Genomic DNA, 27,248 nt, shown 5'->3' with positions numbered 1-27,248 from the left:
TCAGTCCGCAGGCCGATGCTCTATCCACTGAGCCAAACCGGTTCGGCTATCAGCTGATTTTTCAACAGAAACTATGCAGGCTGGACGGAAGTGGCAAGAAATATTCAAAGTGATGAATAGTGAGAACCTACAACCAAGTTTATTCTACCCAGCTGAGACCGGTTTGGCTCAGTGGATAGAGCATCGGCCTGCGGACTGAAAGGTCCCGGGTTCGTTTCCGGTCAAGGGCATGTACCTTGGTTGCAGGCACATCCCCAGTAGGGAGTGTGCAAGAGGCAGCTGATCGATGAATCTCTCTCATTGATGTTTCTATCTCTCTATCCCTCTTTCTTCCTCTCTGTAAAAAATCAATAAAATATATTTTAAAAAAAGAAAAGAAAAAGTTTACTCTACCCAGCAAAGTTAGCATGCAGAATTAAAGGGCAGATAAAGCGCTTCACAGATAAGAAAAAGCTAAAGGAGTTCATCACCAGCAAACCAGTATTATATGAAATGCTGAAATATATTCTTTAAGAAGAGGAAGAAGAAAAGATAAAAATTATGATAAACAAATACATATATATCAGCAAGTGAATCTAAAAATCAAGTGAATTAAAAATCTGAAGAACAAAATAAACTGGTGAATATAATAGAATCAGGGGCAAAGAAAGGGAAATGGATTGATAATTATCAGGGGGGAAGGGGTGTGACAGGTGCAGGAAGACACTGGACTAAAATGGTACACATATGGATGAGGACAATGGGGAAAGGAGGTAAGGGCAGAGGGTGGAAGGGAACTATGGGGGGGAAAAGGAGAAACAACTGTATTTTTTGAAATTGTTGTGCAAGGCTGCAGTTAGGCATTTACCTATGCCGCCATCTTGGTTTCTCCAAAAAGGAGAAACAGTTGTAATAATCTGAGCAATAAAGATTTATTAAATTAAAAAAAAAAAAAAAAACAAGAAGAAGCTTATGCTCTCTCTTCAGTGTGTTCCAGAGATTTCTGTAATTTCCTGCCTGACTGAGGAAATACAATATGATCCAGCAGTCCAAAAGAATACTTAACCTCAGTAATCCTATAAAGGAAGATTCTCATTTGGGGTCCAAACATAACCTACAACAGCCCACAGAGTCTTACTTACAGCATAAAATCGCATGTTGTGTTTCAAAGGTATGGGGTCAGGGTCCTTTGACAGCTCAAACTGAGTGATCAGTTCATAGAGGGGTATATAAGTTGGTTGAGTTTCAAACAATGGAATTCCTGGGGGGAGGGGGGAAAGGACCAATATAACGATCACAATAAGATCAAAACGTTGACAGCTCAGTTTTCCCTTCATGACTTCTACTTCATTTGTCCATTTATTCAAAAAGTACTTCAGTACCAAGTACCATAACATCTATACCCATAAATACTTTTTTGAGGCCTACAAGACCAAAAGAGGTCTAAGTTAATCTGAAATTGAAACTTGTTTTTTCATACTTATAACAAGATTAGCTACTGTTACTTATAACTCACCTGTGCAATTCTGAAGTTTCTGAACAAATGCTCTAGATACTGGGATTGGCTGGGGAAATTTCAAGAAGAAACACGCAGGAAGATCAACACTATTGGCACTGGTGATTGCGGAAAAAGATGGGGTCCTTCAAACAAAAGAAGAGGTAGGGTTCTGACTTGATATGAAAATGAAAAATATAAACACCCATTCTTAGACATGTCTACTTCATACAAACACATACTCATAATGCCTATCAAAACTTTCTTCTTTTTTTTTTTTTTTTATATATATTTTATTGATTTTTTACAGAGAGGAGGAGAGAGGGATAGAGAGCTAGAAACGTTGATGCGAGAGAAATATCAACCAGCTGCCTCTTGCACACCCCCTACTGGGGATGTGCCCGCAACCAATGTACATGCCCTTGACCGGAATCGAACCCGGGACCCTTCAGTCCGCAGACTGACGCTCTACCACTGAGCCAAACCGGTCTCGGCTATCAAAACTTTCTTCCCCCAATTCCGAAACATCCTATTTGTTAACCCTTAAGTATATAATCAAATATCTACCCTGAAGCATGTTCTCTAGTTATTGGTCTAATGTAACTCCAAACTAACCTAAGTCCCATGAGAGAAAAAGGAGCAATCATTTAAAAAGAGGAATTAGCACAGTTGTCTTCTTTCTCTCTCAGGATAGAGAATGTGTTCCATGAGCAAACTTCAGAGGAACATAAAAATAAACATTGAAAAAAAAATTAAATGGATAAAACAAAAAGCCAATCTCTAGAAAGTCAAGTGAGGGAAGAGCCAAGTGAAACTGGCTTAAAACTGGGCTTGATGGTAAAAAATGGACTTTGCTACCCTAGGATTAATTATAGTTAACTTACCATTTGTTGTCAACTGGGTGTGACCCCATAATTAATGGTGCAATTGGGAGTTTATACATAGCAGATGTTCCTTCAATTGTCACTGATGCATTCATGCCCAAAGATCGAGGAACTGGGAAGAGAGGGGAAAAAAGGATATTTTCCAAACTAACACAAATTGTAAGGACTCTAACATTAAGAAAACAAAAACAGGCTAACTTCTGCATGATTTGTCAGACCTATTTTGTTTAACAGATGCTGTAATACCGATATAACTTAGAAATGCTAGAAGTTACCTTTCTAACCAACCAGTGTTTCTGTCAGTAAATAAAATAAAATACAGGAAATAATGCAGTCCAAGGAAAAACATTTTTAAAGCTCATTACTGATATTTCCTTATTTTCTCCAACTTCAGAATGTATTTTTTTTTTAAATATATTTTATTGATTTTGTACAGAGAGTAAGGGAGAGAGATAGAGAGTTAGAAACATCGATGAGAGAGAGTCATCGATCAGCTGCCTCTTGCACACCCCCTACTGGGGACATGCCCACAACTCAGGTACATGCCCTTGACCGGAATCGAACCCGGGACCTTTCAGTCCCGAAGCCAACGCTCTATCCATTGAGCCAAACCGGTTTCAGCAACTTCAGAATGTATTTAAATAGAATTATGATTATAGGATAATCAAAGATTGAAGTTATAACGGGATCAAATGAAGTATTAGGCCATTTCTCATTTTGTTTTAGTATATTAAAGTGCAAATAGAAAACAACATCTATTATTGTAATTCTTTAGTAAGATGGCCAATTTCTTCACCATTAAAGTGACGATTAAAGGGATTCTTTCTTTTTTCTTTTTTTTTTAATATATTTTATTGATTTTGTACAGAGAGTAAGGGAGAGAGATAGAGAGCTAGAAACATCGATGAGAGAGAGAGTCATCGATCAGCTGCCTCTTGTACACCCCCCACTGGGGATATGCCTGCAACCAAGGTACATGCCCTTGACCGGAATCGAACCCGGGACCTTTCAGTCCCCAAGCCGACGCTCTATCCATTGAGCCAGACCGGTCTTGGCAATTAAAGGGGATTATTTCAAGTCAGGGTAGTTTATATGCTTTAATTCACTCATTTACTTATTCACATATATATATATTTATATATGAAGATATGTACACATGTGTGTGTATGACTGTATCAGGTGCAAACTTTAACAGGGATGGCAAACTTATTACGAGTAGCAAACCACAAAGTACAAGCACAGGCATTCAAACTTAAAAAATTTTTTTTTAAACACGATAAAAACCTTCAGTTGCTTTAAAGTCTTACCATTATTTTCATGCAAAATGATGGGAGATGTAGTCTTATCATCCAGCAGGTCAGAAGGAGAGGCATAGTACTTCAAATTCATTAAATGACCTATGAAAGGTAAAACTTATCACTACATCTTTACTAGGTAAATTAAGATAAAGAAAAATATTCCCATTTTTATAAACCTATATACAGGAAATAGTTTCACAGATATGAAGACTCATGCTCTAAAGCAGCTTATGAAATATGACAGAAGCATAAGTATTGATTCTAGTGGCAACAACTTACTTCACGATTAAAAATATAAAATGTAGGGAAGATAGGTGTTAATACCTTAGAAATGACTAATAATTTTCTTCCTCTGCTTATAAACCCAAGGTGAAATTTAAAAAATATATATATATTTTTATTGATTTCAGAGAGGAAGGGAGAGGAGGAGAGAGATAGAAACATCAATGATGAAAGAGAATCATCGTTCAGCTGCCTCCTGCATGCCCCCCCACCAGGATCAAGTCCGAAACCTGGGCATGCACCTGACCAGGAATAGAATTGTGACCTCCCAGTTCATACCACTGAGCCATAGCGGCCTGGTCCAAGGTGAAATTTTAAGTAATGACTCCTCAATGAAAAATCAGACATTTTTCTAAATAAGCAAAATAGGATCACATACCCCCACTTCTTGGCGTGAGATAGCCAACACTTCCATGAAGAATCTTATCTAAGGGCCCACCGTTGGTTGCTTTCCTGCAAAACAAATTACCTATGTTTGCTTGTATTTAAAGCCTGAAGGTATCAGTACACATTGTGAAAAGACATAAAATTAATGACTCTATCCTGTACTTGGGCATATAACAATTGTACTTCACCTTCAAAGTGAAAGAATTATTTCCAAGTAAACAGCAATATATAGTGTGGCAAACAAAAATTACAACTAGACTATTATTTATTAGATGGGAGGACAGGTTTGACAAGACTTCAGATAAAACTCAGGGAATACCAACCAACAACTTAGGGATACTGACAGTCAGAAAATGGAATGCAATCATCATTTGGGAAGTGAAAGGAGATGGACAAGATGTAAAATATAGATAAAATACAGATGTATAGTAATATACCATCTATCCTATAAATATATCAGGGTGGGGCAACAGTAGGTTAACAGTTGTGAGTACGAAAAACAAAAGTTTATTCTTGTATTATTTAACATCCAAACAACTGTAAGCCTTCTTTTGCCCAACTCCATATAATAAGACCTTGGTAATGCCCTATATAAAAAAGAATGCCCTATATTTAAGAATTGGGTACTCAGAAGGGTCATATAGAATTGACACCTGAGTCAGTCTTACCAATACATGACTGCCATTTTAGATAGATCCTGTTCTAAGGACTGGAGAGCCAAGTACATTTTAGTCTTTAGTTTGCTAGAAAGTAAAGAGAACAAGAGAAAAATCATTAAAATACACACACACACACACAAATACACCCCCCCACACACACACACACATTCTCCCTCTCTCTTTTTTTCTCTCTAATACAGAAAGTCTAAAAGGCAAGTCTATATTGAAGGCAACTAAAATATCCATTATATATTAAAAAAAAAAAATTCTAAATTTTTTTTCTTTTTTTAAATCCATAGTGAGGCCCAGCTGGCCTGGCTCAGAGGTTGAACACAGACCTATGAACCAGTAACTCACTGTTTGATTCCCAGTTGGGGCACATGCCCAGGTGTGGGCTTACTCCCCAACATAGGGTGTGCAGGAGGCAGCCAATCAATTATTTTCTCTCATCATTGGTGTTTCTATCTCTCTCCCTTATCTCTGGAATCAATAAAAATATATTTTTAAAAATAATAAAAAAATAAAAATCTATAGTGATATTCCTAGTGCCAAAAGTTCAACTCTATGGATATACCCGAATATCCAGGCATTTGTGCTCTCTTTTGAATGGTGCTTGAAGTAAAACACCCCAGCCTTTGTAAGTCCATCTATGTTGTTCCTTAGGCATTCTATCTTTGCTCAGTTGTTGAAGGATGGTGGTTTGTCTTATAGTTTTTGTATCTGAGTACAATGCACATTCGAACATGATAGATGCAATGTATTATTGTGTAGCCACGGTTTTCTAGATAAGTCATATTTTAGATCTTAATAAAAATGTGTTTCTAAACTTAAAAGAAAAAAAATAATAATCCAGCGATCTAACAAAGCTAATTGTTATTTCTATCTAAAAGAGCCAAGCAGGTTAACAGAATCCCAAGTAGGATAAAAGTAAAAATGACAAGCCAGTTCTACAATTTCTTTCAGCCCAGAAATCAATATGTTGAAGACATCTCAAGGATTATAGTCTCTTTTAACATAATCCATCAATGCAAATATTATTTAAAATAACTTAAAAACATAGAGTTGAAAGGTGAGCTCTAGATTGTCAGTACTATTAGAAATCACAAATGAGATAGGGCAAAAGGCTTGGCAAACTTCTAAGCACAATATAGTTATAGATTTATATTGGTTTTTCCAACAATAGCAAAAAAATAAAAATACTCACTTGTCTCCTGGAAGGTTATAAAGATTAACAAGACCCTTAAGGTGCTTAGAAAATTCATCAAAATTTTTTTCCCTATAAGGAGTTAAGGGAAGAGGGGAGAGGGAGGAGAATAAAAGATATATTTACTACTTAATCTTAACAGCAAAGTGACAAAAATCATTAGCTATATAAAACTAATTTTCATAATTTGCTCTATTCTTTTTCCCCCCAGCCAAGTTTCTAGAATTAATCAAAAATAGCAAAAGAGCCCTAGCTAGTTTGGCTCAGTGGATAGAGCATAGGCCTGCAGATTGAGGGGTCCTGGGTTCAATTCCGGTCAAGGGCATGTGTCCAGGTTGTGGGCTTGGTCCCCAGTAGAGGGCGGGCAGGAGGCAGCCGATCGATCAATGATTCTCTCTCATCATATGTCTCTATCTCTCTCTTCCTCTCCCTTCCTCTATGAAATAAATAAAAATATTTTTTAAAAAACAATAGCAAAAGAAAATGAAAAGTTTTCCTTGTCTGCTCATTTTTCTGGAGGTGTTAATAAGCAGTATAAAAGTTAAGCCCCGCCGGTGAAGCTCAGTGGTTGAGCACTGACCCAGGAACCAAGAGTCACCAGTTTGATTCCCAGTCTGGGCACATGCCTGGGTTGCAGACTCAGTCTCTGGTGGGGGGCATGCTGAGGCAGCCAATTCATTGGTATTTCTAGTGCCTATCCCTCTTTAAAAATCAATAAAAACATTTTTTTAAAAGATAGTAAAAAAGACCTGATAATTTATATACTAACTTGCTTCTAAGTAATAAGCCATTTATTTATTTATTTTCCTCACCCAAGGACATTTTCCCCATTGATTTTAGGGTGTCAGGGAAGGAGAGAGGGAAACATCGATGTGAGACACATCAATTAATTGCCATCCTCATGCACTCAGACCGGGGCCCAGGATCAAATCTCCAACCTATGAACATGTTCTTGTTGGGGAATCAAACCAGTAACCCTGCAATGCACAGGCCAACACTCTAACCACTAACTCACACCAGCCAGGGCAAATGAGACATTTTAAATCATTTCCTTTTCCTTTTTTAAAAATAATATATTTTATTGATTTCAGAGAGGAGGGGAGAAGGAGAAAGAGATAGAAACATCAATGATGAGAGAGAATCATTGCTTAGCTGCCTCCTGTACACCCCACACTGGGGATCGAGCTCGCAACCTGGGCATGTGCCCTTGACTGGAATCGAACCTGGGACCCTTCAGTTCACAGGCCGACACTCTATCCACTGAGCCAAACCAGCTAGGGTAGGTACTTCCTTTTCCTTTTAATATACCGTATTTTCCGGTGTATAAGACGACCCCCTAATTTTACAGTTAAAACATAGGTTTAGGCCTATATTCGCTGTATAAGACTTCCCCCCACTTCCGAGGCAACACCAGTTCTTTTTTTAATAGACCGCCTCTCTGACTCTGGCCAATCTGAGCAGGCTTTTTACTAGAACACAGTGTAGCTTCAGGTACAGAACATGTATAATTTGCATGCATAAAAAGCCTGCTTGGATTGGCTGAGTTAGAGAGGCGGTCTATTAAAAAAAGAACTGGTGTTGCCTCGGAAGTGGGGGGTAGTCTTATACAGCGAATATAGGCCTAAACCTATGTTTTAACTGTAAAATTAGGGGGTCGTCTTATACGACGGAAAATACGGTATAACGAGATGAGTAGATGTCACGAGGAAAAAAACAGGCTTGGATTCTAAGTCAAATGGGCTTTTGTGGGCAGGCTTAGGAATCCAACACAATTCCAACTCTCTGTATCTCTTTTCAAACTTAAAAAAAAAATCTCTTGAAAGCTAAATTGCTCTGCCAATGTCAGATAATTGGCCAGGCACTTATTGAATACTTTCTGCTAGAAGTGCCATGGAGACAATAAAAAGAAACAGGAGCAGCAGCAAAATATATTCCCCACCTTAGAATTACAATCTATACAAAGTGACTAAAAATATCAGGTATAAAGGCTAACATTCCTACTGAGGTTCCACTTCCAAACATGCTCAGAAATTAACTTTATTTATTTATTTATTTATTTATTTATTTATTTATTTTTACTGATTTCTAAGAAATGTTTTTACTGATTTCAGATAGAGGAAGAGAGAGGGAGAGAGAATCATTGATCGGCTGCCTTCTACAAGCCCCTAATTGGGAGTCAAACCCTCAACCAGGGCATGTGCCCTGACCAGGAATGAAACACTAACCTCTGGTTCATGGGTAAATGCTCAACCACTAAGCCACACCGGCTGGGCTATTTACTGAGTTTAGAGAGCAGGAGGGAGAGAGAAAAATATCAATTGGTTGTTCCACTTATTGATGCATTTATTGGTGACTTCTTTTATGTGCCCAGACCAGGAATCAAACACACAACCTTCCCCTAGCTGGTGTAGCTAGCTGGTTAGAACATTGGCCTGTGCACCAAAGGATTCCAGGTTCAATTCTTGGTCAAGGGTACATATCTGGGTTGCAGGTTCAATCCCTGGTCCCAGTCATGGCACATGCAGGAAGCAACCAATCGATGTCTCTCTTCTTCTCCCTTCCTCGCTCCTACTCTCTCTAAAAATCAATTTAAAAAAACATACACATTAAAAAAAACACCCTGAAACTGTGGCATATCAGGATGATGTTCTAACCAACTGAGCAACCTGACCAAGGCACAAATTAACTTTAGAATACCACTAGTTCTTAAGTCGGAGCAGTCTCCTACTCCAAATAAGAACCAGAAATACTGGCTTGGAGGACTAAGCCAATGTCCACCTTTCTGGACAAAGGTGATAATATAGCTTTGCTAGAATTATTGGTTTAATTAAATCATAAAAAGGTTATTTTTATGTTGCACTGCAATTTTTTAAAGCTGGTTCAAATTTGGTGTATTTGGGGTGGGGGCATGAGTAGGGAGAGGTGGGGGATTGGAATGGGGGTTTGATGACAAATATGTGATACCTTAATCAATAAATAAAATAAAAAATTTTAAAAATGGGTGCATTTCGCTATAAGCACATAACCAGATCACTGAGAAACATGAGTGTAAAACTTAGTTTCTTAATACTACCACCCTAAGACATCTCTGTGGCATCTTCTACAGAACTGTAACAGAGAACTTCAACTTTATCTATTTATTTATTTTATTAATAAGAAAGGGAGACAGAGAGAGAGAGGAGGAGGAGGAGGAAGAGAGAGAGAGAGAGAGAAAGAAAGAGAGAGAGAGAGAGAGAGAGAGAGAGAGAGAGAGAGAAAGAAAGAAAGAGGGAGGGAGGGAGGGAGGGAGGGAGGAAGGGAGAAACATCGATTTATTGTTCCACTTATTTATGCCTTCACTGATGGATTCTTTTATGTGCCCTGACCAGGGATGGAACCCACAACCATGATGTATCACGATGATGTTTTAACCTGAGCTACCCGGCCAGGGCAACTTCACTATATTTAAATCATAAAATTGATGTATAACTTTCTCAAATTCCCAGAAAGTATGGGGGAAAAGGGAGACTCATGTAATATTTTAAACAATAAAAAATTTAAATTAAAAAAAAAATTCCCGCCCTAACTGGTTTGGCTCAGTGGATAGAGCATTGGCCTGCAGACTCAAGGGTCCCAGGTTCAATTCTAGTCAAGGGCATGTACCTTGGTTGCAGGCATATGCCCAGCAGGGAGTGTGCAGGAGGTAGCTGATTGATGTTTCTCTCTCATCAATGTTTCTAATTCTCTATCCTTCTCCCTTTCTCTCTATAAAAAAATTAATAAAATGTATATATTTTTTAAATTCCCAGAAGTGAATTTTGGGTTTAAATTTAAGTATGGAAATTTCTATTCAATTCAAAGGGAAAAGACTAGCCTGGAGAAAAAAAACCACCAATTGACAAAAGAGATGCAGTTAAACCAAGGATGCAGATAAACATTCTACAATGCACAGGGCAGCCCCTAGAGCAAAGAATTTTCCAATCCAAATTATTAACACTGCCAAAGTTGAAAAACCCTGCACTAGATTGAGTAGGGTAAGAAATCAAGTTAAGTCAGTTCTGAAAGTGAACAAGTATACACTCTGAAAAATCTTGACTCAAGAAAATAAATTTGTTCCTCAGGAAGGTAACTTTTGACTGGCCTCAAAACCTAGCTATAAAGAACAGCATTATCTGCCAATATCAGGGACTATGTCATTTGCTTACCTTAGCTGCTGTACAAGCTCTGGACAGCTCTGAAATTAAAGAAATTATGTTAAAACATTAAACTCAGAACTTTGAAGACACCAAGAATTTTTCTCTAATTAGCACACATGCCAGTTATTAAGATATCAAAAAAACATCTTCTTCCTACTTGGTAAACCATGGGATTGGGACAGGAAATTAAAGATCAAAATATACGAAATAGTTTATAAAAGAATCAACTTTCAGTAGCTTGTTTAAAACATTAGGACCTCTCTTTAATGCCATCCTTGGAATCCATATCCAATTGTCTGGTTACACACAATTTAGATTCATCCCTTTTATAGGAGTTTTCAGAGACATCAGCTACATAAAAGATAATCTGTCCATCTTGATTATAAGTTCTTTGAGGATAGAAACTTTATTAATTATCTCTGAAACCCCAGCACCTATTGTTCAATTGCGGCTCATGTTTGTGTATATGAAATGGAAAGGGTTTCTCTGGTGTTTCCACTTGTTAAAGCTTTCGGATGATGTTAGTGATGGACCCATATTATTCTAAATCCTATTCTAAAGCTACTGAGGTTGTAACCTATCACATCACCTCTACAGTGGCTCACGAAAACACTAACCGCAAGCTATTTCAAACCCCAACAATTCATTTTAAAATTAATGTCCTAAGTAAACCCCACAGATTCCAGTGAAATATCGACAACACATACCATAGGATTCTCCCCATGGTGAGCCACTTTTACATCACAAAGCTGTCCTGCAGGATCTAACTGCACCTCCACATAGAACATATCTGACGTGATGTAACATTCAGTGCCACTGGCACTGAGATGAGAGCCCAGTCTAGCAGGAACAAATCAAAACAAAAATTAATAGAAGACACATAAATGAAGCCACCCAAAGTCAACACTAAGTTAAACAGTTCTGCCTACAGATACTCTGCCTACTTACCCATTTTGTCTTGCTATAGACTCCAAACGATCAGTCATTGCGGGTAAAGATGTTACTATGAAAGGGTGAAAAAAGGAAATCAAAGGATGCTCCAAATAATTTAAATTGTATTCTTCAAAGACCATCCTTTCAAAGTGATAAACACATTCAATAGTTCGAATGCTTACAATTTGCACAAAGGTCATTGGTAAGGATTAGCTATGGCCTATGCCACATGTGTCAAACACAAGGCCCGCGGGCCAAATCCAGCCCGCCAGGCCTTGCAATGTGGCCCGCACCGCACTGTCATCACTGCACTCCGCTGTCAGTTTATGACATTGTCAGTTTATGACTGTTCAGTAAACCATTCGGCCCGCGATTTAGGCTGGATTTTAGATTTTGGCCCCTTCTCTGATTGAGTTCGACACCCCTAGCCTATGCAGTAGTAATAAAGGTAAAAAAAAAAAATCTATTTGAGCCCTGGCTGGTATAGCCTAGTTGGTTGGAGCATTGTCCAGTACACCAAAAGGTTCAATTCCAGGTCAGGGCATATAACCAGATTAAGGGTTAGATCCTCCGTCAGGCGCATATGGGAGATAACATATGGGTGTTTATCAATGTTTCTCTCTCTCCCTTCTCTTTAAAGTCAATTTTTAAAAATATACTTGAAAAAACTATTGGATCTTTCTCTTCTCCCTTTTTCATTTGGGACAGTTACCTTTAATTTAAAGAAGATACAGTTATCTGCTAATGTTTGACTAAGGAAGATTAACATCAAAACCAACATAAAAACAGACATTCTCCCTTTCAGGTGTGCATTTCCTAAACTCTTCGGGTCCCCACAAGACTTGCAATCAGCGGAGCAATGGACAGCTAACCCCATGAACCTGTCTCCAGGGCCCCTTTTCTCTGACTTTCCAGTGAGCCAAAGCAGCCCTGTTCGGCTCATTTCGTTCCTGTGACATTTCTAGAGAACAAAAGCAGCCCCACCTAGACTCTCTCCTATTGCTTCTTCTATCCTAAGCCCTTTTTTGTTTCACTGTCCCAGCTTTAATAAACCCACTTTTTAAAATAATAAAATAATAATAATAATATATAAATACGCAAGTGTTTATAGCAGCATTATTTACAATAACCAAAAGGTAGAAATAACCCATGTGTTGATCATGGCTGAATAAACAAAATGTGGTATACACATACATTAAAATATTATTCAGCTTTCTTAAAAAGGAAATTCTGATACATGCTACAAAATCAATGAACCCTGAAGACATCATGCTAAGTGAAATAAACAAGTCACAAAAGGACAAATACTTTATGATTCTACTATTATAAAACAAATTCTTACAGAAAGAAATTAGAATGGTAGTTGCCAGAAAGGGGGGAGAGGAGGAAATGAGAAGTTATTGTTTAACGGGTACACAGTTTCAATTTGGGAAGATGATAAAGTTCTAGAAATAGATGGTCACGATGGATACGCAGCTATGTGAATGTACCTAATGCCAATGAACTGTACATTTTGAAATGGTTAAAATGATAAGTTTTATGTTATGAATATTTTACCACAATGAAAAAATTAACCAATTTTCAGTTGAGTAAGTTTCATTGTGGTGCATCAGAGGAAAATATTTTTTTACTTCCATTTCACAAAAAAAAAAAAAAAAAAAAAAGGGTGGGGGTAATTATAAGCATGACTAATCAAGCTCACAATTTAAATTTTATGTTTGCTTTCCTGTAAACATTGTCTAGAAACACAGTAAAATTTTTTTAGCGTTAAAATGTCCATTTTCTTATTGAAAATTAATTAGAAGAAAGCATGTAAAGGTGAAAAACAATAACTTTCCCCTGCTATCTATAGTTATGCTTCATCAATTATCTTTTTGAGTCTCTACCAGCCTTTGAAATAGGATCAAAATAAATGTCTCAAAACATCAGCTAAGAGTGCATCTCAATTCCATAATAAAAGCAAAACCAAAACCTAGCATAGAAAGTTGACCTGTTTCAATTTATATTTCTAGTGTAAGTGTAAAATAGTCCTTCTTAAACAGGTGGTTTTAAGAAATCAGCATATTTCAAAGATGATTACAAACCTTTGAGAGCTTTTTGCAATGTCTCCAAACAGCTGACCAAATGTTGGTGCCCTCCAGAACTCATCACAACTCTCTTCTCCTGTATTAAGTGTGAAAACATTTGAGGTAAAAATTAACCAAGCTAACAGTGTTTTAGATAAGCATATCTATTATCCTAATTGTAATACCTCAGGATACTCTACAGACTGTATCTACTTGAGCCCTGGCTCGAATCTATTCCATATATTTGAATATGTAGAATATATTCTCTATTCCCTCTATACTCTAGATCAGCAGTTGCCAACCTTTCGGACCTCATGGACCACCAGTAGTCCGGGGACCACCAGGTGGCAACCACTGCTCCAGCGGCCGCCAACCTTTCTGAACCTCACGGACCACTAGTGGTCCACAGACCACTGGTTGGAGACCGCTGCTCTAGTCTATAGACTTTTAAAAAATATATTCTTAACTGTTGCTCTGTCCATCCAGCCAAAGGAAAAAAGTTCACATAGTACATGGATATATCCATATCCCTATACAGAAGAAAGGAAAAGGTATTACCAGATCTAAAACTAGATAACTATGCCCTGGCTGGGTGGCTTAGTTGTTTGGAGCATTGTCTCATACATCAAAAGGTTGCAGGTTCAATTCTTGGTCAGGGCATATACCTAGGTTGCAGGTTCGGTACTTGGTTGGGGCACAAATGGGAGGCAACTGATTGATGTTTTTCACATCGATATTTCTCTTTCTCCCTGAATAATCAATAAAAAGCATATCCTCGAGTGAGGATAAAAAAAATAAAGTAAGAAAACTTCAATGGGGAAATTAGGAAGAATCAAAATGTAATAAATAAGATCAGCCTCCTGTAGAAATAACTACATCCTAAAGTTTACTCAATTAAATGGGGTGGCTCACAAGATTTGGCAATTCCCAAATTATTCTAAGTATACAACCGCACAGTAGTCAAAGTAAAAGACTGCGTAGTCCAGAAAAGGGATTCCCAAAGAAAAAAAAAATAATAATAATTGGCATACATTTTCTAACCCCATCTAGGGAAGAAGTTTTTCTCTGAACAACATTAGAATCCCCAGAAATGTGAACAGTTTTATGATATAAGGATAGTTTTTCAGGCTTTTCCATGTCCTAATTCCTCTCTTTAATCTACAGTGGTGCCTCACACAACGAACTTAATTCGTTCCAGGAGCAAGTTTGTTATGCGAAAAGTTCGTTATGTGAAACGCGTTTTCCCATAACAATACATGTTAAAAAAAATAATTCGTTCTGTAGCATAAAATATGCTAAGATGACATAAAAAAAGATAAATTTTTTGTTATTATTTTTATTTAGATACATCTAAAAACATAATTTTTTTTAAAAAAAAACACACATTTTTTAAATTTTAAGACAGACTAAGTAGAGTCTACCGAATCTTGCACATCTTCATCCATTTTCTGCTTTTTGGCCGATGGTTTCATGAAAAACCTGTCCAAAGTCGTTTGTTTTTCTCTTTTCTCCAACATCTGCCGGAAATAACGGACAAGAGTATCGGAGTAAAGATCATTGATCCTGTTTGCTTCAGCTGAATCCGGATAGTGGGCATTGGTAAACTCCTGAACTGCTTTCCATTTGACCAGGATGTTCTTGATGTCAGCAGTTGGGATTGGTTGATTGTTTGATTGTTGCTCCTCGTTATCAGATGACGCTTGCCTTTGAGCATTGTCCTGTTGCTGGACCAGAAGTGCTTGGAGCTCTTCAGTTGTCAGCTCTTCTTCATGTTCCTCAATAAGCTCCTCTACATCCTCTTCCTCTACCTCTAATTCCAACCTTTGGGCCACTGTGATGATGTCCTTCACCACTTCTGTGTCATCAACTACTGCTTCTTCCTGGGTCCAGGAAGGCACAAGCATCTTCCAAGCAGAAATGAGGGTCCTTTGTGACACTTCTTCCCAGGCCTTCTGTATAAGTCGTATTGCCATAAGGACATCAAATTTCTCCTTCCAAAACTTTCGGACAGTCATATTGTCTCCACCAAACTCGCATTCTTCAAACACCTTATTAAAGAGGGCTCTAGTGTAGAGTTTTTTAAAGTTCGCAATAACTTGCTGATCCATTGGCTGAAGAATGGATGTGGTGTTTGGTGGCAAATACTGCACCTTGATAAAAGGATAATTTTCCTGCAATATTTCCTCTAGGTCTTTTGGGTGAGAAGGGGCATTGTCAAGTATCAGAAGGACTTTGAGCGGCAGTTCTTTTTCCAGCAAGAATTTCTTCACGGCAGGAGCAAAGGTTTCCAGAATCCATTCGTTGAAGATAACTTGGGTCACCCAGGCTTTTTGATTGGACTTCCAATGGACGGGCAGTTTGGACTTAATAACGTTATTTTTCTTGAAAATTCTTGGATTTTCAGAGTGATAAACCAATAGAGGTTTGATCTTGAGGTCTCCGCTGGCATTAGACGAAAACATAAGGGTAAGTCTGTCCTTCATGGCTTTGTGTCCTGGCAATTTCTTCTCCTCTTTTGTAATGAAGGTTCTGCTCGGCATTCTTTTCCAGAAAAGACCCGTTTCATCGGCATTGAACACTTGTTGTGGGCAGTATCCTTCATCCTTAATACATTTTTGAAAGTTAATAGAGAACTTTTCTGCTTCTTTCTTGTCAGCACTGCCAGCCTCACCATGCATAGTAACGCTGTGGATTCCACACCTTTTCTTAAATCTAAAAAACCACCCCCTGCTGGCTTTGAATTCTTCTTCATTATCTTGATTGCTGCTACTTCCAGGGACGTTTTTCTTTAGATCGTCATAAATTCTCTTGGCTTTGTGACAGATAATATCTTGGGTTGTTACGTCACTTTTCACCTGCCTGTCCTTAATCCAAATCGCTAATAGCCTCTCCATTTCCTCGTGGATTGAAGACCTATGTTTTTCATGAAATAGTTTTGATACTCCTTTGGCTACTTTGGCTGATTTGATTGCATCCTTATTTGTCAAAATGGTGAAAATGGTGGTCTTGCTGAGGCCAAACTCTTTGACGAGGTCACACTGTTTTACCCCACATTCACTCCTTCTAATTATTTCCTGTTTCATTTCAACAGAAATCACCTTCCTGCTTTTTTTAGAAGCCATGATATAAAAAAAATATTGAGTTTAACTTAAAAGGATGACTGCCGTGATACGTGCATGATTTAATTCGTAATGAAGAACGATTGCTGCGATACGTGCTTAAGTTAAGCGCAGTGACTAACGACTGCCTGCAGTGCCTGCGCGGAAGGATGCAATACATCGGCAGCGATCGTGGAAGCTCGGGAGAAGCAGTCGTGGAAGCTCGGGCAAAGCAGTCGTGGAAGCTCGGGCAAAGCGGTCGTGGAAGCTCGGGGGACTTCGTTGTGTGAAACGAAGTTTGTTGTATGAATCATGAAATGAAGTTTGTTGTGTGCAGCGTTCGCTGTGCGAGGCGTTCTTTATGCGAGGCACCACTGTAATTCCAATTTCACAAAACAAACATCTGATTAATTAATAATCTGTCTTCCCTTGTACCTTGAATATGCAAGGAGGCACTCTGGATAATGAATATAGTATTTTGGTAACTGGAAAGATAGACCCTCTGTTGTAAATAAATAAATTGGCATTCTGATTTGCATGTTAATCTACTAAGATTTTGTTAGTATATCAGTCGTAAACAATTCAAAGTCTCGATATAGCAGTAAAGCTAAGTTTCTGAATCTGCAAAAGTGAAAAGTAGACAATAGAAGTTATGGTAACCAAACCAAAGCACTGGTATCCCCCATAAAAGGGGGTCCTTAGTGGCCACCTGAAATTCCTCTGTCTCATAATGTCTCTCTAATAACAATATCATTTATATAGCACATATTTCAAACTAGAATATGGCTGCCTTGTACTCCCAGTAAAAATTTAAAAATTACAATCTCTGAGTCCTCAGACTGTAAAAATTGCCATTCTTTTATTTAAAACATTTTTTAAAATATTTTTATTGATTTTTAGAGAGAGAGGAGGGGAAGAAAAGAGAAACAACAATGTGAGAGAGTAATATTGACTGCCTGTCTCCTGCACACCCTACACCAGGTATTAATCCATAACGATAGATTGCCCTGACCAGGAAATCAAACAGGCAATCTTTTGGTGCACGAGACAAGGCCCAACAACTAAGTCACACTGGCCAGAGCAATTGAAATACCTTTTATGTACACAACCTTGAGCCAGAAGATGCATATATATTTGTAGAATTTAGTTAAAAAGTATTTAGCAACCTGACACTTTAATATCCATTATCTGATTTGATCCATACAACAGAACTATAGCAGGTCCTCAAGTATCTTCATCTCATTATAACACTGAGAAAACAAAAACTGATTCCTGGCTGGGGCCACTGTGTGAAATTTGCACATTCTACCCATGTCTATGTGAGTTTTCTCTGGGTTTCACCCATGTCCCAATGGCACATTAGATTAACTGCCATGTCTAAATTGCCCCCATCTGACTGAGGGTGTGAGTGTGTGTGAGTGTGTGAGAGTGTGTGTGAGTGTGTGTGCACTTTGCAGTGGAATGGCATGATGTCCAGGGTAGGTTCCCACCTTGAGCCCTGAGCTACCGGGATAAGCTCTGGCCACCCAAGACCCCAAATTTATTCCAACAAATTGGAAATATTATCTCACTTATTTTCATTAATATTTCTTAAATGGATGTATAGCTCACATTTTTGTTTAATATTTTTAAATATATATATATATATATATATATATATTTTTTTTTTAATATATTTTATTGATTTTGTACAGAGAGGAAGGGAGAGAGATAGAGAGTTAGAAACATCGATGAGAGAGAGTCATCGATCAGCTGCCTCTTGCACACCCCCTACTGGGGATCTGCCCACAACCAAGGTACATGCCCTTGACCGGAATCGAACCCGGGACCCTTCAGTCCCCAAGCCAACGCTCTATCCATTGAGCCAAACCGGTTTCAGCTTAAATATATTTTTATTGATTTCAAAGAAGGGAGAGGGAGAAATAGAAACATCAATGATGAGAGAGAATCACTGATCTGATTGGCTACCTCCTGCACACCCCCTGCAGGGGATCAAGCCCACAACCCAGGCATGTGTCCTTGGCCAGAATCGAGCCTGGGGCCCTTCAGTCTGCAGGCTGACGCTCTATCCACTGAGCCAAACCAACTAGGGTTCGATGTTTAATATTAAAAGTTTTCTGGGTCATGCCGAAACCGGTTTGGCTCAATGGATAGAGCGTCAGCTTGGGGACTGAAGGACCCCGGGTTCGATTCCGGTCAAGGGCATGTACTTTGGTTGCGGGCATATCCCCGGTAGGGGGTGTGCAAGAGGCAGCTGATTGATGACTCTCTCTCATCGATGTTTCTAACTATCTCTCTCCCTTCCTCTCTGTACAAAATCAATAAAATATATTAAAAAAAAAAAAGTTTTCTGGGTCTTTATTAAGAATTTCAGTGATGTTTTGTGATCAGAACTATGCCATAGGAACTTAACTCTTATGTATATCAACAAGCGTATGGCAGTGGTCGGGTAGGCAAACTCATTAGTCAGCAGAGCCAAATATCAACAGTATGACTGAAATTTCTTTTGAGAGCCAAATTTTTAAAACTGAAACTTCTTCTAACAACACTTCTTCAAAATAGACTCACCCAGGCCATGGTATTTTGTGAAAGAGCCACATGTGGCTCGTGAGCCGCAGTTTGCCAACCACGGGCCTATGGTAATATTGGTTTCACTATACATCATTTCACTTAAAGTTGCAGTTTCCAAGAACCAATAAATGTTAACTAAGGACTTACTGTATGTGAAAAAGCAAACTGAATTGTATGCCTCTATTTTCCAAATGAGAAAACAAACTCAGATATCTATATCTATCTATCTATCTATCTATCTATCTATCTATCTATATCTATCTAAAAGCGTAAGTGACCATCCAACTGGTAGCTATGACATGCACTGATCACCAGGGGCAAATGCTCAATGTAAGAGCTGCCGAGCTGCAGTGACTTGACAGCTGTGGTTCTCAGGTGATACACCCGGAACCAGAGAGGAGGGAGCCCGAGTCGGGGATGTGTCATCCCTAGAACCGCCCTCTCGCAATCCAGAACCCCTCGAAGGGGTGTCGGAAAGCTGGTTTCGGCCCAATCTCCGCAGGCCAGGCTGAGGGACCCAACTAGTGCACAAATTCATGAACAGGGCCTTTAGTATTAAATAATTTGTCCAAGGTCATATAAGTAATAATCACTTGTGTCAAGCCTAAAACACAGGCCTTTGATTACAAATTCAGTTATTTTGCAAGTGCTGATCATTTTAAACACTAATAAATCTACTAAACTGAACTTATTCTGGACAAAGAGTAAGATTTGGAGGAGAGAGGGTACTTTCATTGAAGTATATGGAAGAGTATACGAATCTGAAGAGATCTATGAATTATCACAAAGTAAATACATCCATATAACTATTGCCCAGGTAAACACAGAGAAGTAAAGTTTTCCTACATCACTTGATTACCACAGAATCATATGGATGAACTTTTAACATCCACCCCCTACACGTCCCAACTCCCTGCCTTCCATTTAACTAAGGGCTCAACATACTGCTGAATGCTGAATGACTCAGAAGGAGTAGTACGACTGCAGAAAAAGAGGTGGACGGAGTGAACAGGTGAAACAAATTGAGAATGAATTGCAAAAAATAAATAAATAAATAAATAAATAAATATATATATATATATATATATATATATATATATAAAATGAATGAATTGCAAACTCAATTCCTATTATAGAAACAATGAAAGTACTATCACATTAGTAGCAAGTTTAATAGGAAGTGAAGAATAAATGTCTCTTTCCCAGTCGTTTATTGGTGTATTTCTTAGCACCTTTGCCTAAAGTACCTCAGTGTACTATAACTTATGATTAATACAATTTTATAAATATGTCTCCTTCTTAGGTAGATTCTTTTTAAAAAAAACAATATATAGGTGCCCGGCTAGCTCAGTCGGTAGAGCATGAGACTCTTAAAAAACAACATATTTTTTATTGATTTCAGAGAGGAAGGGAGGGAGAGCGAGAGAGATAGAAACATCCTATATAATAAAAGCCTAATATGCTAAGTGCCTGGTCATCCAGTTGGCCATTCAACCAATCAAAGCATAATATGCCAATGCCGGTTGACTGTTCAACCAGTAGCTATGATGTTCACTGACCACAAGGGGCAGATGCTCCAACTGGTAAGTTAGCTTACTGCTGGGGTCTGGCCTATCAGGACTGAGTAAGACTGGCCGGACATGCCCTGGAGCCCTCCCACGTCCATCCCTGGCCCCGATTGTGCACTGGTAGGGTCCTTCTGCCTGGACTGGACCCTTTCACAACCCGGGGACCCCGTGGGGGATGTCAGAGAGCTGGTTTTGGCCTGATCCCACAGGCCAGGCTGAGAGACCCCACTGGTGCACAAATTCGTGCACTGGGCCTCTAGCCAATGATAAGAGAGAATCATTGATTGGCTGCCTCCCCACATTGGGGATCGAACCCACAATCCAGGCATGTACCGTGACCAGGAACTGTACTGTGACCTCCTGGTTCATAGATCAGCACTCAATCAGAGCCACACAGGCCGGGCTTAGGTAGATTTCTTAAAACACCTGAATACATAGTGGCTATCAACTTTATGACAAATAAAACAAAAGACACACTATATTAGTTTGAAAAATTTGACACAGGGAATGTAGCTTATTAAATAATTATCAAAGCACACACACAATCCTCACCATGACTTGTCGCACAAGCTTAATTGTTTCACTCCAAGGCCTATTTTGGTTAAATTTTGCATGAAGCCGTTCCAAGAGAGAACTCATCTTACTCAGCTTTTCCGACTCTACAATATAAATCAAAAGACATTGTTAGAAACTCTTCTTTCAAGACCTTATAGTTTTTCTTGCAAACAACCCTCCCATATGTCGTCCTGGTAAAAACTCAGTTAAAATACTTTTCAATATCATTTACTTCAAAACATACAAATAATTTATTTTTAGTGACAAGAAGACACATAAATTATGGGCCTAACCTAATGAACACCACAGAGCTTTCTATTCAAACTTTTAATTAGAACCAAAAAGAACCATCTCTAATTATGTTTCAAGATCAGGACTACAATTTAGTGACAAAATCATTTCATGAAATGTATGATACCCCTTGATGAGATAGGTAGAGTACACATTTGAATATGGCCTTACTATGGTTAGTTGGTTTTTAATGTGAAAAATATAAACTTTGCTCATCTTTTTACATAATTTTAAGAGATCTGTCATTCAGATTTCTCCTATTTGAATTCAAACTATAACTATAGAGAGAGGGAAGATGTCAATAGCTAAAGAATTAGTTTCTAGCAGAGGTAAAAGAAAGGTAGAAAAGACTGGTTCCTGAAATCAGTGGGTGTACAAATCTCCTTGCCCTAAAAGCTCCTGTTGAGAATTCTTGTACTGCTTAGGAGGAGCAAGGGTCTATGCTAGAGATGACTGGCAATGCAAAAACACAATATGCCTGAGATAACATCTGTGAAAAGATGTGAATAAGTTAATGTGGAAATAACTATCACATAAAGCAAAATGAGATATGCTCTTAAAAACAGGTACACAGCTGATCTCCTTATGGGGAGCAGGCCCAAGCCTGTCCCTTCCCTTCCTTCTCCCTCCCCCATCCCCTAGGCCCGTTACTTTTGCCTTTCCCTCTCCCAAGCTCCAAAAGTCCTTCTTTTGCTTCTGTAACTTGTTTCCTGAGCCTAGCAGTCCAGTAAGCTCACTTCTATTATACTACTTCTGTAACTTTCTAAATAAAATTTCTTATTAAAAGGAAAACACACACACACACACACAAAAAGATGCATTATTAATTGAAATTCAAAGGAGGAAAAGTTTATTAGTTGTGGAATGTTACAAAAAAGATGTCATTGAAAAATGAATAGGCCCTCGCTGGTTTGGCTCAATGGATAGAGCGTCGGCCTGCAGACTAAAGGATCCTGGGTTGGATTCTGGTCAAGGGCACATAACCGGATTGCAGTCTCGATTCCCAGTAAGGGGCGTGCAGGAGGCAGCCAATCAATGATTCTCTCTCATCATTGATGTTTCTATCTCTCTCTCCCTCTCCTTTCCTATCTGAAATCAATAAAAATATTTTTTTAAAATGAATAGAATGTTAGCAATCAGAGTTGAGGCAGTGACATCTTCTAAATCAAGATTCACGCTCCTCCCTCTAATACTGTCTTCTTCTGGAAAACTGGTTTGGGGGCTATTTCAGCCAGTTTACAGTTTTGGACACATTTCTAGGAATTCCCCTTTTCAAGACTCATTCCTTCAAGCATATTGTATAATATATGGTAGGGGATATGGCAGTGAACAAACTAGACAAAATTCCTGCTTCATTTTACACACGTCATTCCTCTGCACCCAAGGAGTGAACCTTTTTCCTGCAAAAAACACCCCTTTCTCTTCCTTGAGGAGCCTGAGAAATATCATTATATGAAAGTTCAAGTCAAACATTTTTGGAGCAACTATTTATGTCCTAGAAACTATACAATGAGTAAGGCAAGGTCTCTGATATACAAAGCTCAATATAAAGTGGAGAAAACAAGTACAAATAATACAGTGAGCAGAATTAGTAACAAAAAACTATGTCCAAAATACGAAGGAAGCACTTTAAAATTGGAGTAACTTTAGGGAATCAAAGTCAGGTTCCACAGAAAAGCTATTTTTCAGTTCTGAATTGGTCCAGTCATGGAAAGGATGAAAATCAACGCACACACAAGAGTACAGGTTCTGAACACGGTGACGTTCCAGGGAACTGCTGGCTTTTAATAAACCATAAGGACCTAGTCATTTCCCTCACGCCCAAACATCCTCCAGGACTCTGACACACAGCTCGGTATCCCTCTTCTTATGTCATTATTCAAACGTTTGAGATTCACTCGCCCGGTCTTCCCCAACTTCAGGATTCCAATGCCCTGAGGCCCCCCTGATTGCCCTTAGCTAAGCAAGAAACCTTCCCAGAAGTTGGGAGTCCCCATCCCCACCAAGCCCGGGGCTCTCCACCATCCGGGAAGGCAGGAGTCAGAATCTAAAACTCACACAAATGCCGCCCCACGGACCCTGCGCCCGGGAGGGCGTGGCCTCCGCGAAGGCATCGGCCCCCCAGCTCCTTTCACAAACTGGCTCCCCCCAGATGCGTCGCGCCCCCCTGCTTTCCCCTTCCATCACTCACCCTCGGTTTCCCCCAGAGCCTTCATCCTGACAGTGGGGAAGGCCTGACTCCTACACAACTGGGTAAGCTCCTCCCCACCACTGACGGGGGGATCGAGTGAGTTGGGGCTCCCAGGAGGCAGGGCCCCAGCAGTCCCCACTCTTCCCGAGAAAGCTCAGTCTGAAGTCCCTGGCGGCCAGAAGAGAAGGGTGCTCCCGGCCGCCGCCATCTTCCCCAACGGAACTTCCCAAAGATCGCGAGATTAACCGTGATCCCGCGAGAGAGAGGAAGAGGGAGGGACGCCGAGCTATCGTGAAAAGGATTAATGGTGTGCTTCTCGCGAGATTTTTTCCAACCGAGCCTTCCCCATAGGTTTTGGTTGCCTTACTGCAGCTAGGAATGGTGCTTGGCTGGTGGTAGGTGGCCCAGCTCCTGACACATCTCATAGATACGATGCATATCGTTGGGATACATTGATAGGGTTGCCAGATAAAATACGGAGCACAGTTAAATTTGCACTTCAAGAAGTAAACAAATATTTTTTTAGTATAAAAGTATGTTTCAAATAGCATATAATATGAGCCTAGCAACCTTAAAGTTGATGGAGAACAGAGAGCATTTATCCAAGTGAGAATTTTAAAAAAATATATTTTTATTGATTTCAGAGAAGCAGAGACAGAGAGAGAGAGAGAGAAAGAGAGAGAGAGAGAGAGAGAGAGAGAGAGAGAGAGAGAGGAAACAACAACATCAATAATGAGGAAGAATCATTGATCAGCTGCCTCCTGCACAATCCCCACTGGGGATAGAGCCTGAAACCTGGGCATGTGCCCTTGACCTGAATCAAACCTGGGACCCTTCAGTCCACAGGCCAATGCTTTATCCACTGAGCCACACCGGCCAGGGCCCAAGTGAGAATTATTGTTTTGTTTTGTTTTGTTTTGTTTTTGAGAGTACATTTATTAAAGCTGGGGACAGTGAACAAGGAAGGATTAGGATAGAAGAAGCAATAGGAGAGAATCTAGGTGGGGCTGTTTTTGTTCTCTAGAAACGTCATAGGAACGAAATGAGCCGAGGTGGGGCTGCTTTGGGTCACTGGGAAGTCAGAGAAAAGCAGGCCTCAGAGACAGTTTCAGGGGGGTTAGCCCAGAATGAGCTGCCACTGCCTATTGCTCCCTTGGCTGCAAGTTTCCTGAGGACCCTGAGATGGAGAGAAAAGGGATGGGTGTGCTTCTGGGAGGGAGAGTGCTGATAGTTCATATTTTACACTTGATCTTAGCCAAAAGGCCGAGAAGCGATGATAGTTCATATTTTAAATGCTAATTCCCTTTCTGTTGTCAAAGTGTTCTTCATTCAACAAGCATCTATGGAGTCCTAGTACTTGTGTATATTAATATATAATAATATAAACATGAAAACACAGCCCCAGCCTTTGATGGGCTTATCTGATTTAGAGTTCTGAAAATACAATTGGTCACAATAATCATAGGTACTCAAAATTTGTTAATTAATTCATTATGCCAAAAGTATCAATGTTAGATACACAGCTTCTTTGTGGAAGCTCTCTATACATAGAAACAATAATATCTGTACTAAATATAGGTAGAAAAATTTAAACATTACAAAGCTTGAAAATATAGTAAACTTTAGCAAATTTTGGCCACAGAATAGAATGTTATGATTTCTCATCTAAAAATAAAAATGAAATAACATTGTTAGAAATTTGTACTCAAGAAGACAGGAGAGACATGTCATTAAACAAATAAAACAAAAAAACAAAAACAAAAAACATAGGAAGAATCATCCTATATGGCAAGAAGGGGACAATGGGCAAATTTTAAGTGACTAAGCTTTGAGGGTGACTTCAGAGGACTCTTTGAACCTAAAATCTAAACAAACAAATTAGTTTGTGCTGGGTAGGAAATTATTATAAATTTAGTTAAATCTTTCTTTTTCTTTAATCCTCACCAGAAGGTATTTTCCCATTGATTTTTAGAAAGAGTGGAAGGAAGGGGAGAGACAGAGAGAAAGAAACATCTACGTGAGAAAGACACATCCGTTGGTTGCCTCCTGCACGTGCCCCAACCAGGGCCTGGGATTAAGCCTGCAACTGAGGTACGTGCCCTTGACCAGAATCAAACCAGGACCTTTCAGTCTGTAGGCCAATACTCTATCTACTGAGCCAAACCGGCTAGGGCAAATATTTCTCTTTTTTAAAAAAATATATTTTATTGATTTTTCACAGAGAGAAAGAGAGAGGGATAGAGAGATAGAAACATTGATGAGAGACAAACATTGATAAGCTGCCTCCTGCACACCTGCTTCTGGGGATATGCCTGCAACCAAGGTATTTGCCCTTGACTGGAATCGAACCTGAGACCCTTCAGTCCGCAGGCCTATGCTCTATACACTGAGCCAAACCACTTAGGGCCAAATATTTCTTTTGTGCACAGATTTATTGAGATATAATTGATAAAGAGCAGCTTTCTCACTTGCTTTGGGATTTCCAGGGAAATTATAGTAATCACCTGACTGCATCTTGGGGTTCATAGAATTGCCCTGACTCCCAACCCTGGCAAGAGATACAAATAAACTAAATCATGCAGTCTCAGAATTTTTGAGTTTTAAGTTGTGAGTGTTTTTAAAATTTTTATTGTTTTTTAGTTGTTTGTTTTTTGAGACAAGGTGGGGGGGAGGGAGAGGGAGAAAGAGAAATATCCATGTGAGAGCTGAATATCCATCAGCTGCCTCCGCCCGCCCCTACTGGGGATCAAGCCACAAGTACATTTGTACCCTGACCAGAAATCCAACCAGCAACTTTTTGCTGCCCAGGACAGTGCTCAAGCAACTGAGCTACACTGGCTCCGGCAAGTTTAATTTTCTGTACAGTGAGGCAACCCTTATTTTACAAAACACAACAGTTGTTAGGCCAAACCATGCAGTTTAGAGTAGATTTTGTATTTTATTTTTTTAAATATATTTTTATTGATTCCAGAGAGGAAGAGAGATAGAAGCATCAATGATGAGAGAGAATCATTTATCGGCTCTCTCCTGCATGCCCCCTGCTGGGGATCAGACCCACAACCAGGGCATGTGACCTTGACCGGAATCGAACCCAAGACTCTTCAGTCTGCAGGCCAATGCTCTATCCACTGAGCCAAATCAGCTAGGGCTAGATTTTGTATATTAACATTTGGATATAATTTGATATTTCCTAGAATAGATTTTTTTCCAGCTTTATTGAGATATAATTGCTATTAGAGTAGAATTTTATGTACCAAACCCCAAAAGTGTAGTGCAATAGGAAGAGAGCTGGCCTAGGAGTAAAGAAAGTGGCCCTGCTCCGGATACTAACTACACTTAGTATAAACATACTCCAACTCCTGAGTGGCAGTTTCATCCTTTAGAAATGCATATAATAAAACCCAACTGGCTACCACACCAGGTTATTTACTAGTGTGTGTTCAGCTGATATTTATTGACAGGCTTAAGAGATGTCTGCAGAAAATTTCAAAATGCTATAAAAAAATAAGAGGCCCTGACCAGGTAGCTTAGTTGGTAGAAGTGTCATCCCCATATACCAATGTTTTGGGTTTGAACCCCCGTGAGGGTCCTTATAGGAGTCAATCAATAAAT

General features: G+C 39.2%; 1 protein-coding gene across 4 annotated transcripts in view; it reads right to left on the bottom strand.

The window, feature by feature from the left end:
* Positions 1 to 23,880, bottom strand: part of MED1 (mediator complex subunit 1) — a 36,255-nt gene extending 12,375 nt beyond the window's left edge. For all 4 annotated transcript variants that reach the window (XM_084862394.1, XM_084862397.1, XM_084862395.1 and 1 more), the window contains exons 1-13: positions 23,637 to 23,880; positions 21,152 to 21,258; positions 13,381 to 13,459; positions 11,312 to 11,366; positions 11,071 to 11,203; positions 10,373 to 10,401; positions 6,189 to 6,260; positions 4,994 to 5,068; positions 4,318 to 4,391; positions 3,666 to 3,755; positions 2,359 to 2,470; positions 1,496 to 1,620; positions 1,122 to 1,240 (exon numbers count right to left, since the gene is read on the bottom strand). In XM_084862394.1, the coding sequence (XP_084718520.1) occupies positions 1,122 to 1,240; positions 1,496 to 1,620; positions 2,359 to 2,470; positions 3,666 to 3,755; positions 4,318 to 4,391; positions 4,994 to 5,068; positions 6,189 to 6,260; positions 10,373 to 10,401; positions 11,071 to 11,203; positions 11,312 to 11,366; positions 13,381 to 13,459; positions 21,152 to 21,258; positions 23,637 to 23,661 (1,095 nt within the window). In that variant the 5' untranslated portion in view covers positions 23,662 to 23,880. The remainder of the gene's footprint in view (positions 1 to 1,121; positions 1,241 to 1,495; positions 1,621 to 2,358; positions 2,471 to 3,665; positions 3,756 to 4,317; positions 4,392 to 4,993; positions 5,069 to 6,188; positions 6,261 to 10,372; positions 10,402 to 11,070; positions 11,204 to 11,311; positions 11,367 to 13,380; positions 13,460 to 21,151; positions 21,259 to 23,636) is intronic.
* Between the last annotated feature and the right edge of the window lie 3,368 nt (positions 23,881 to 27,248).

The sequence above is a fragment of the Pipistrellus hanaki genome (genome assembly GCF_964339955.1).
Source record: "Pipistrellus hanaki genome assembly, chromosome: 16".
NCBI lineage: Eukaryota > Metazoa > Chordata > Mammalia > Chiroptera > Vespertilionidae > Pipistrellus > Pipistrellus hanaki.
This window is presented reverse-complemented; position numbering and strand designations above follow the sequence as displayed.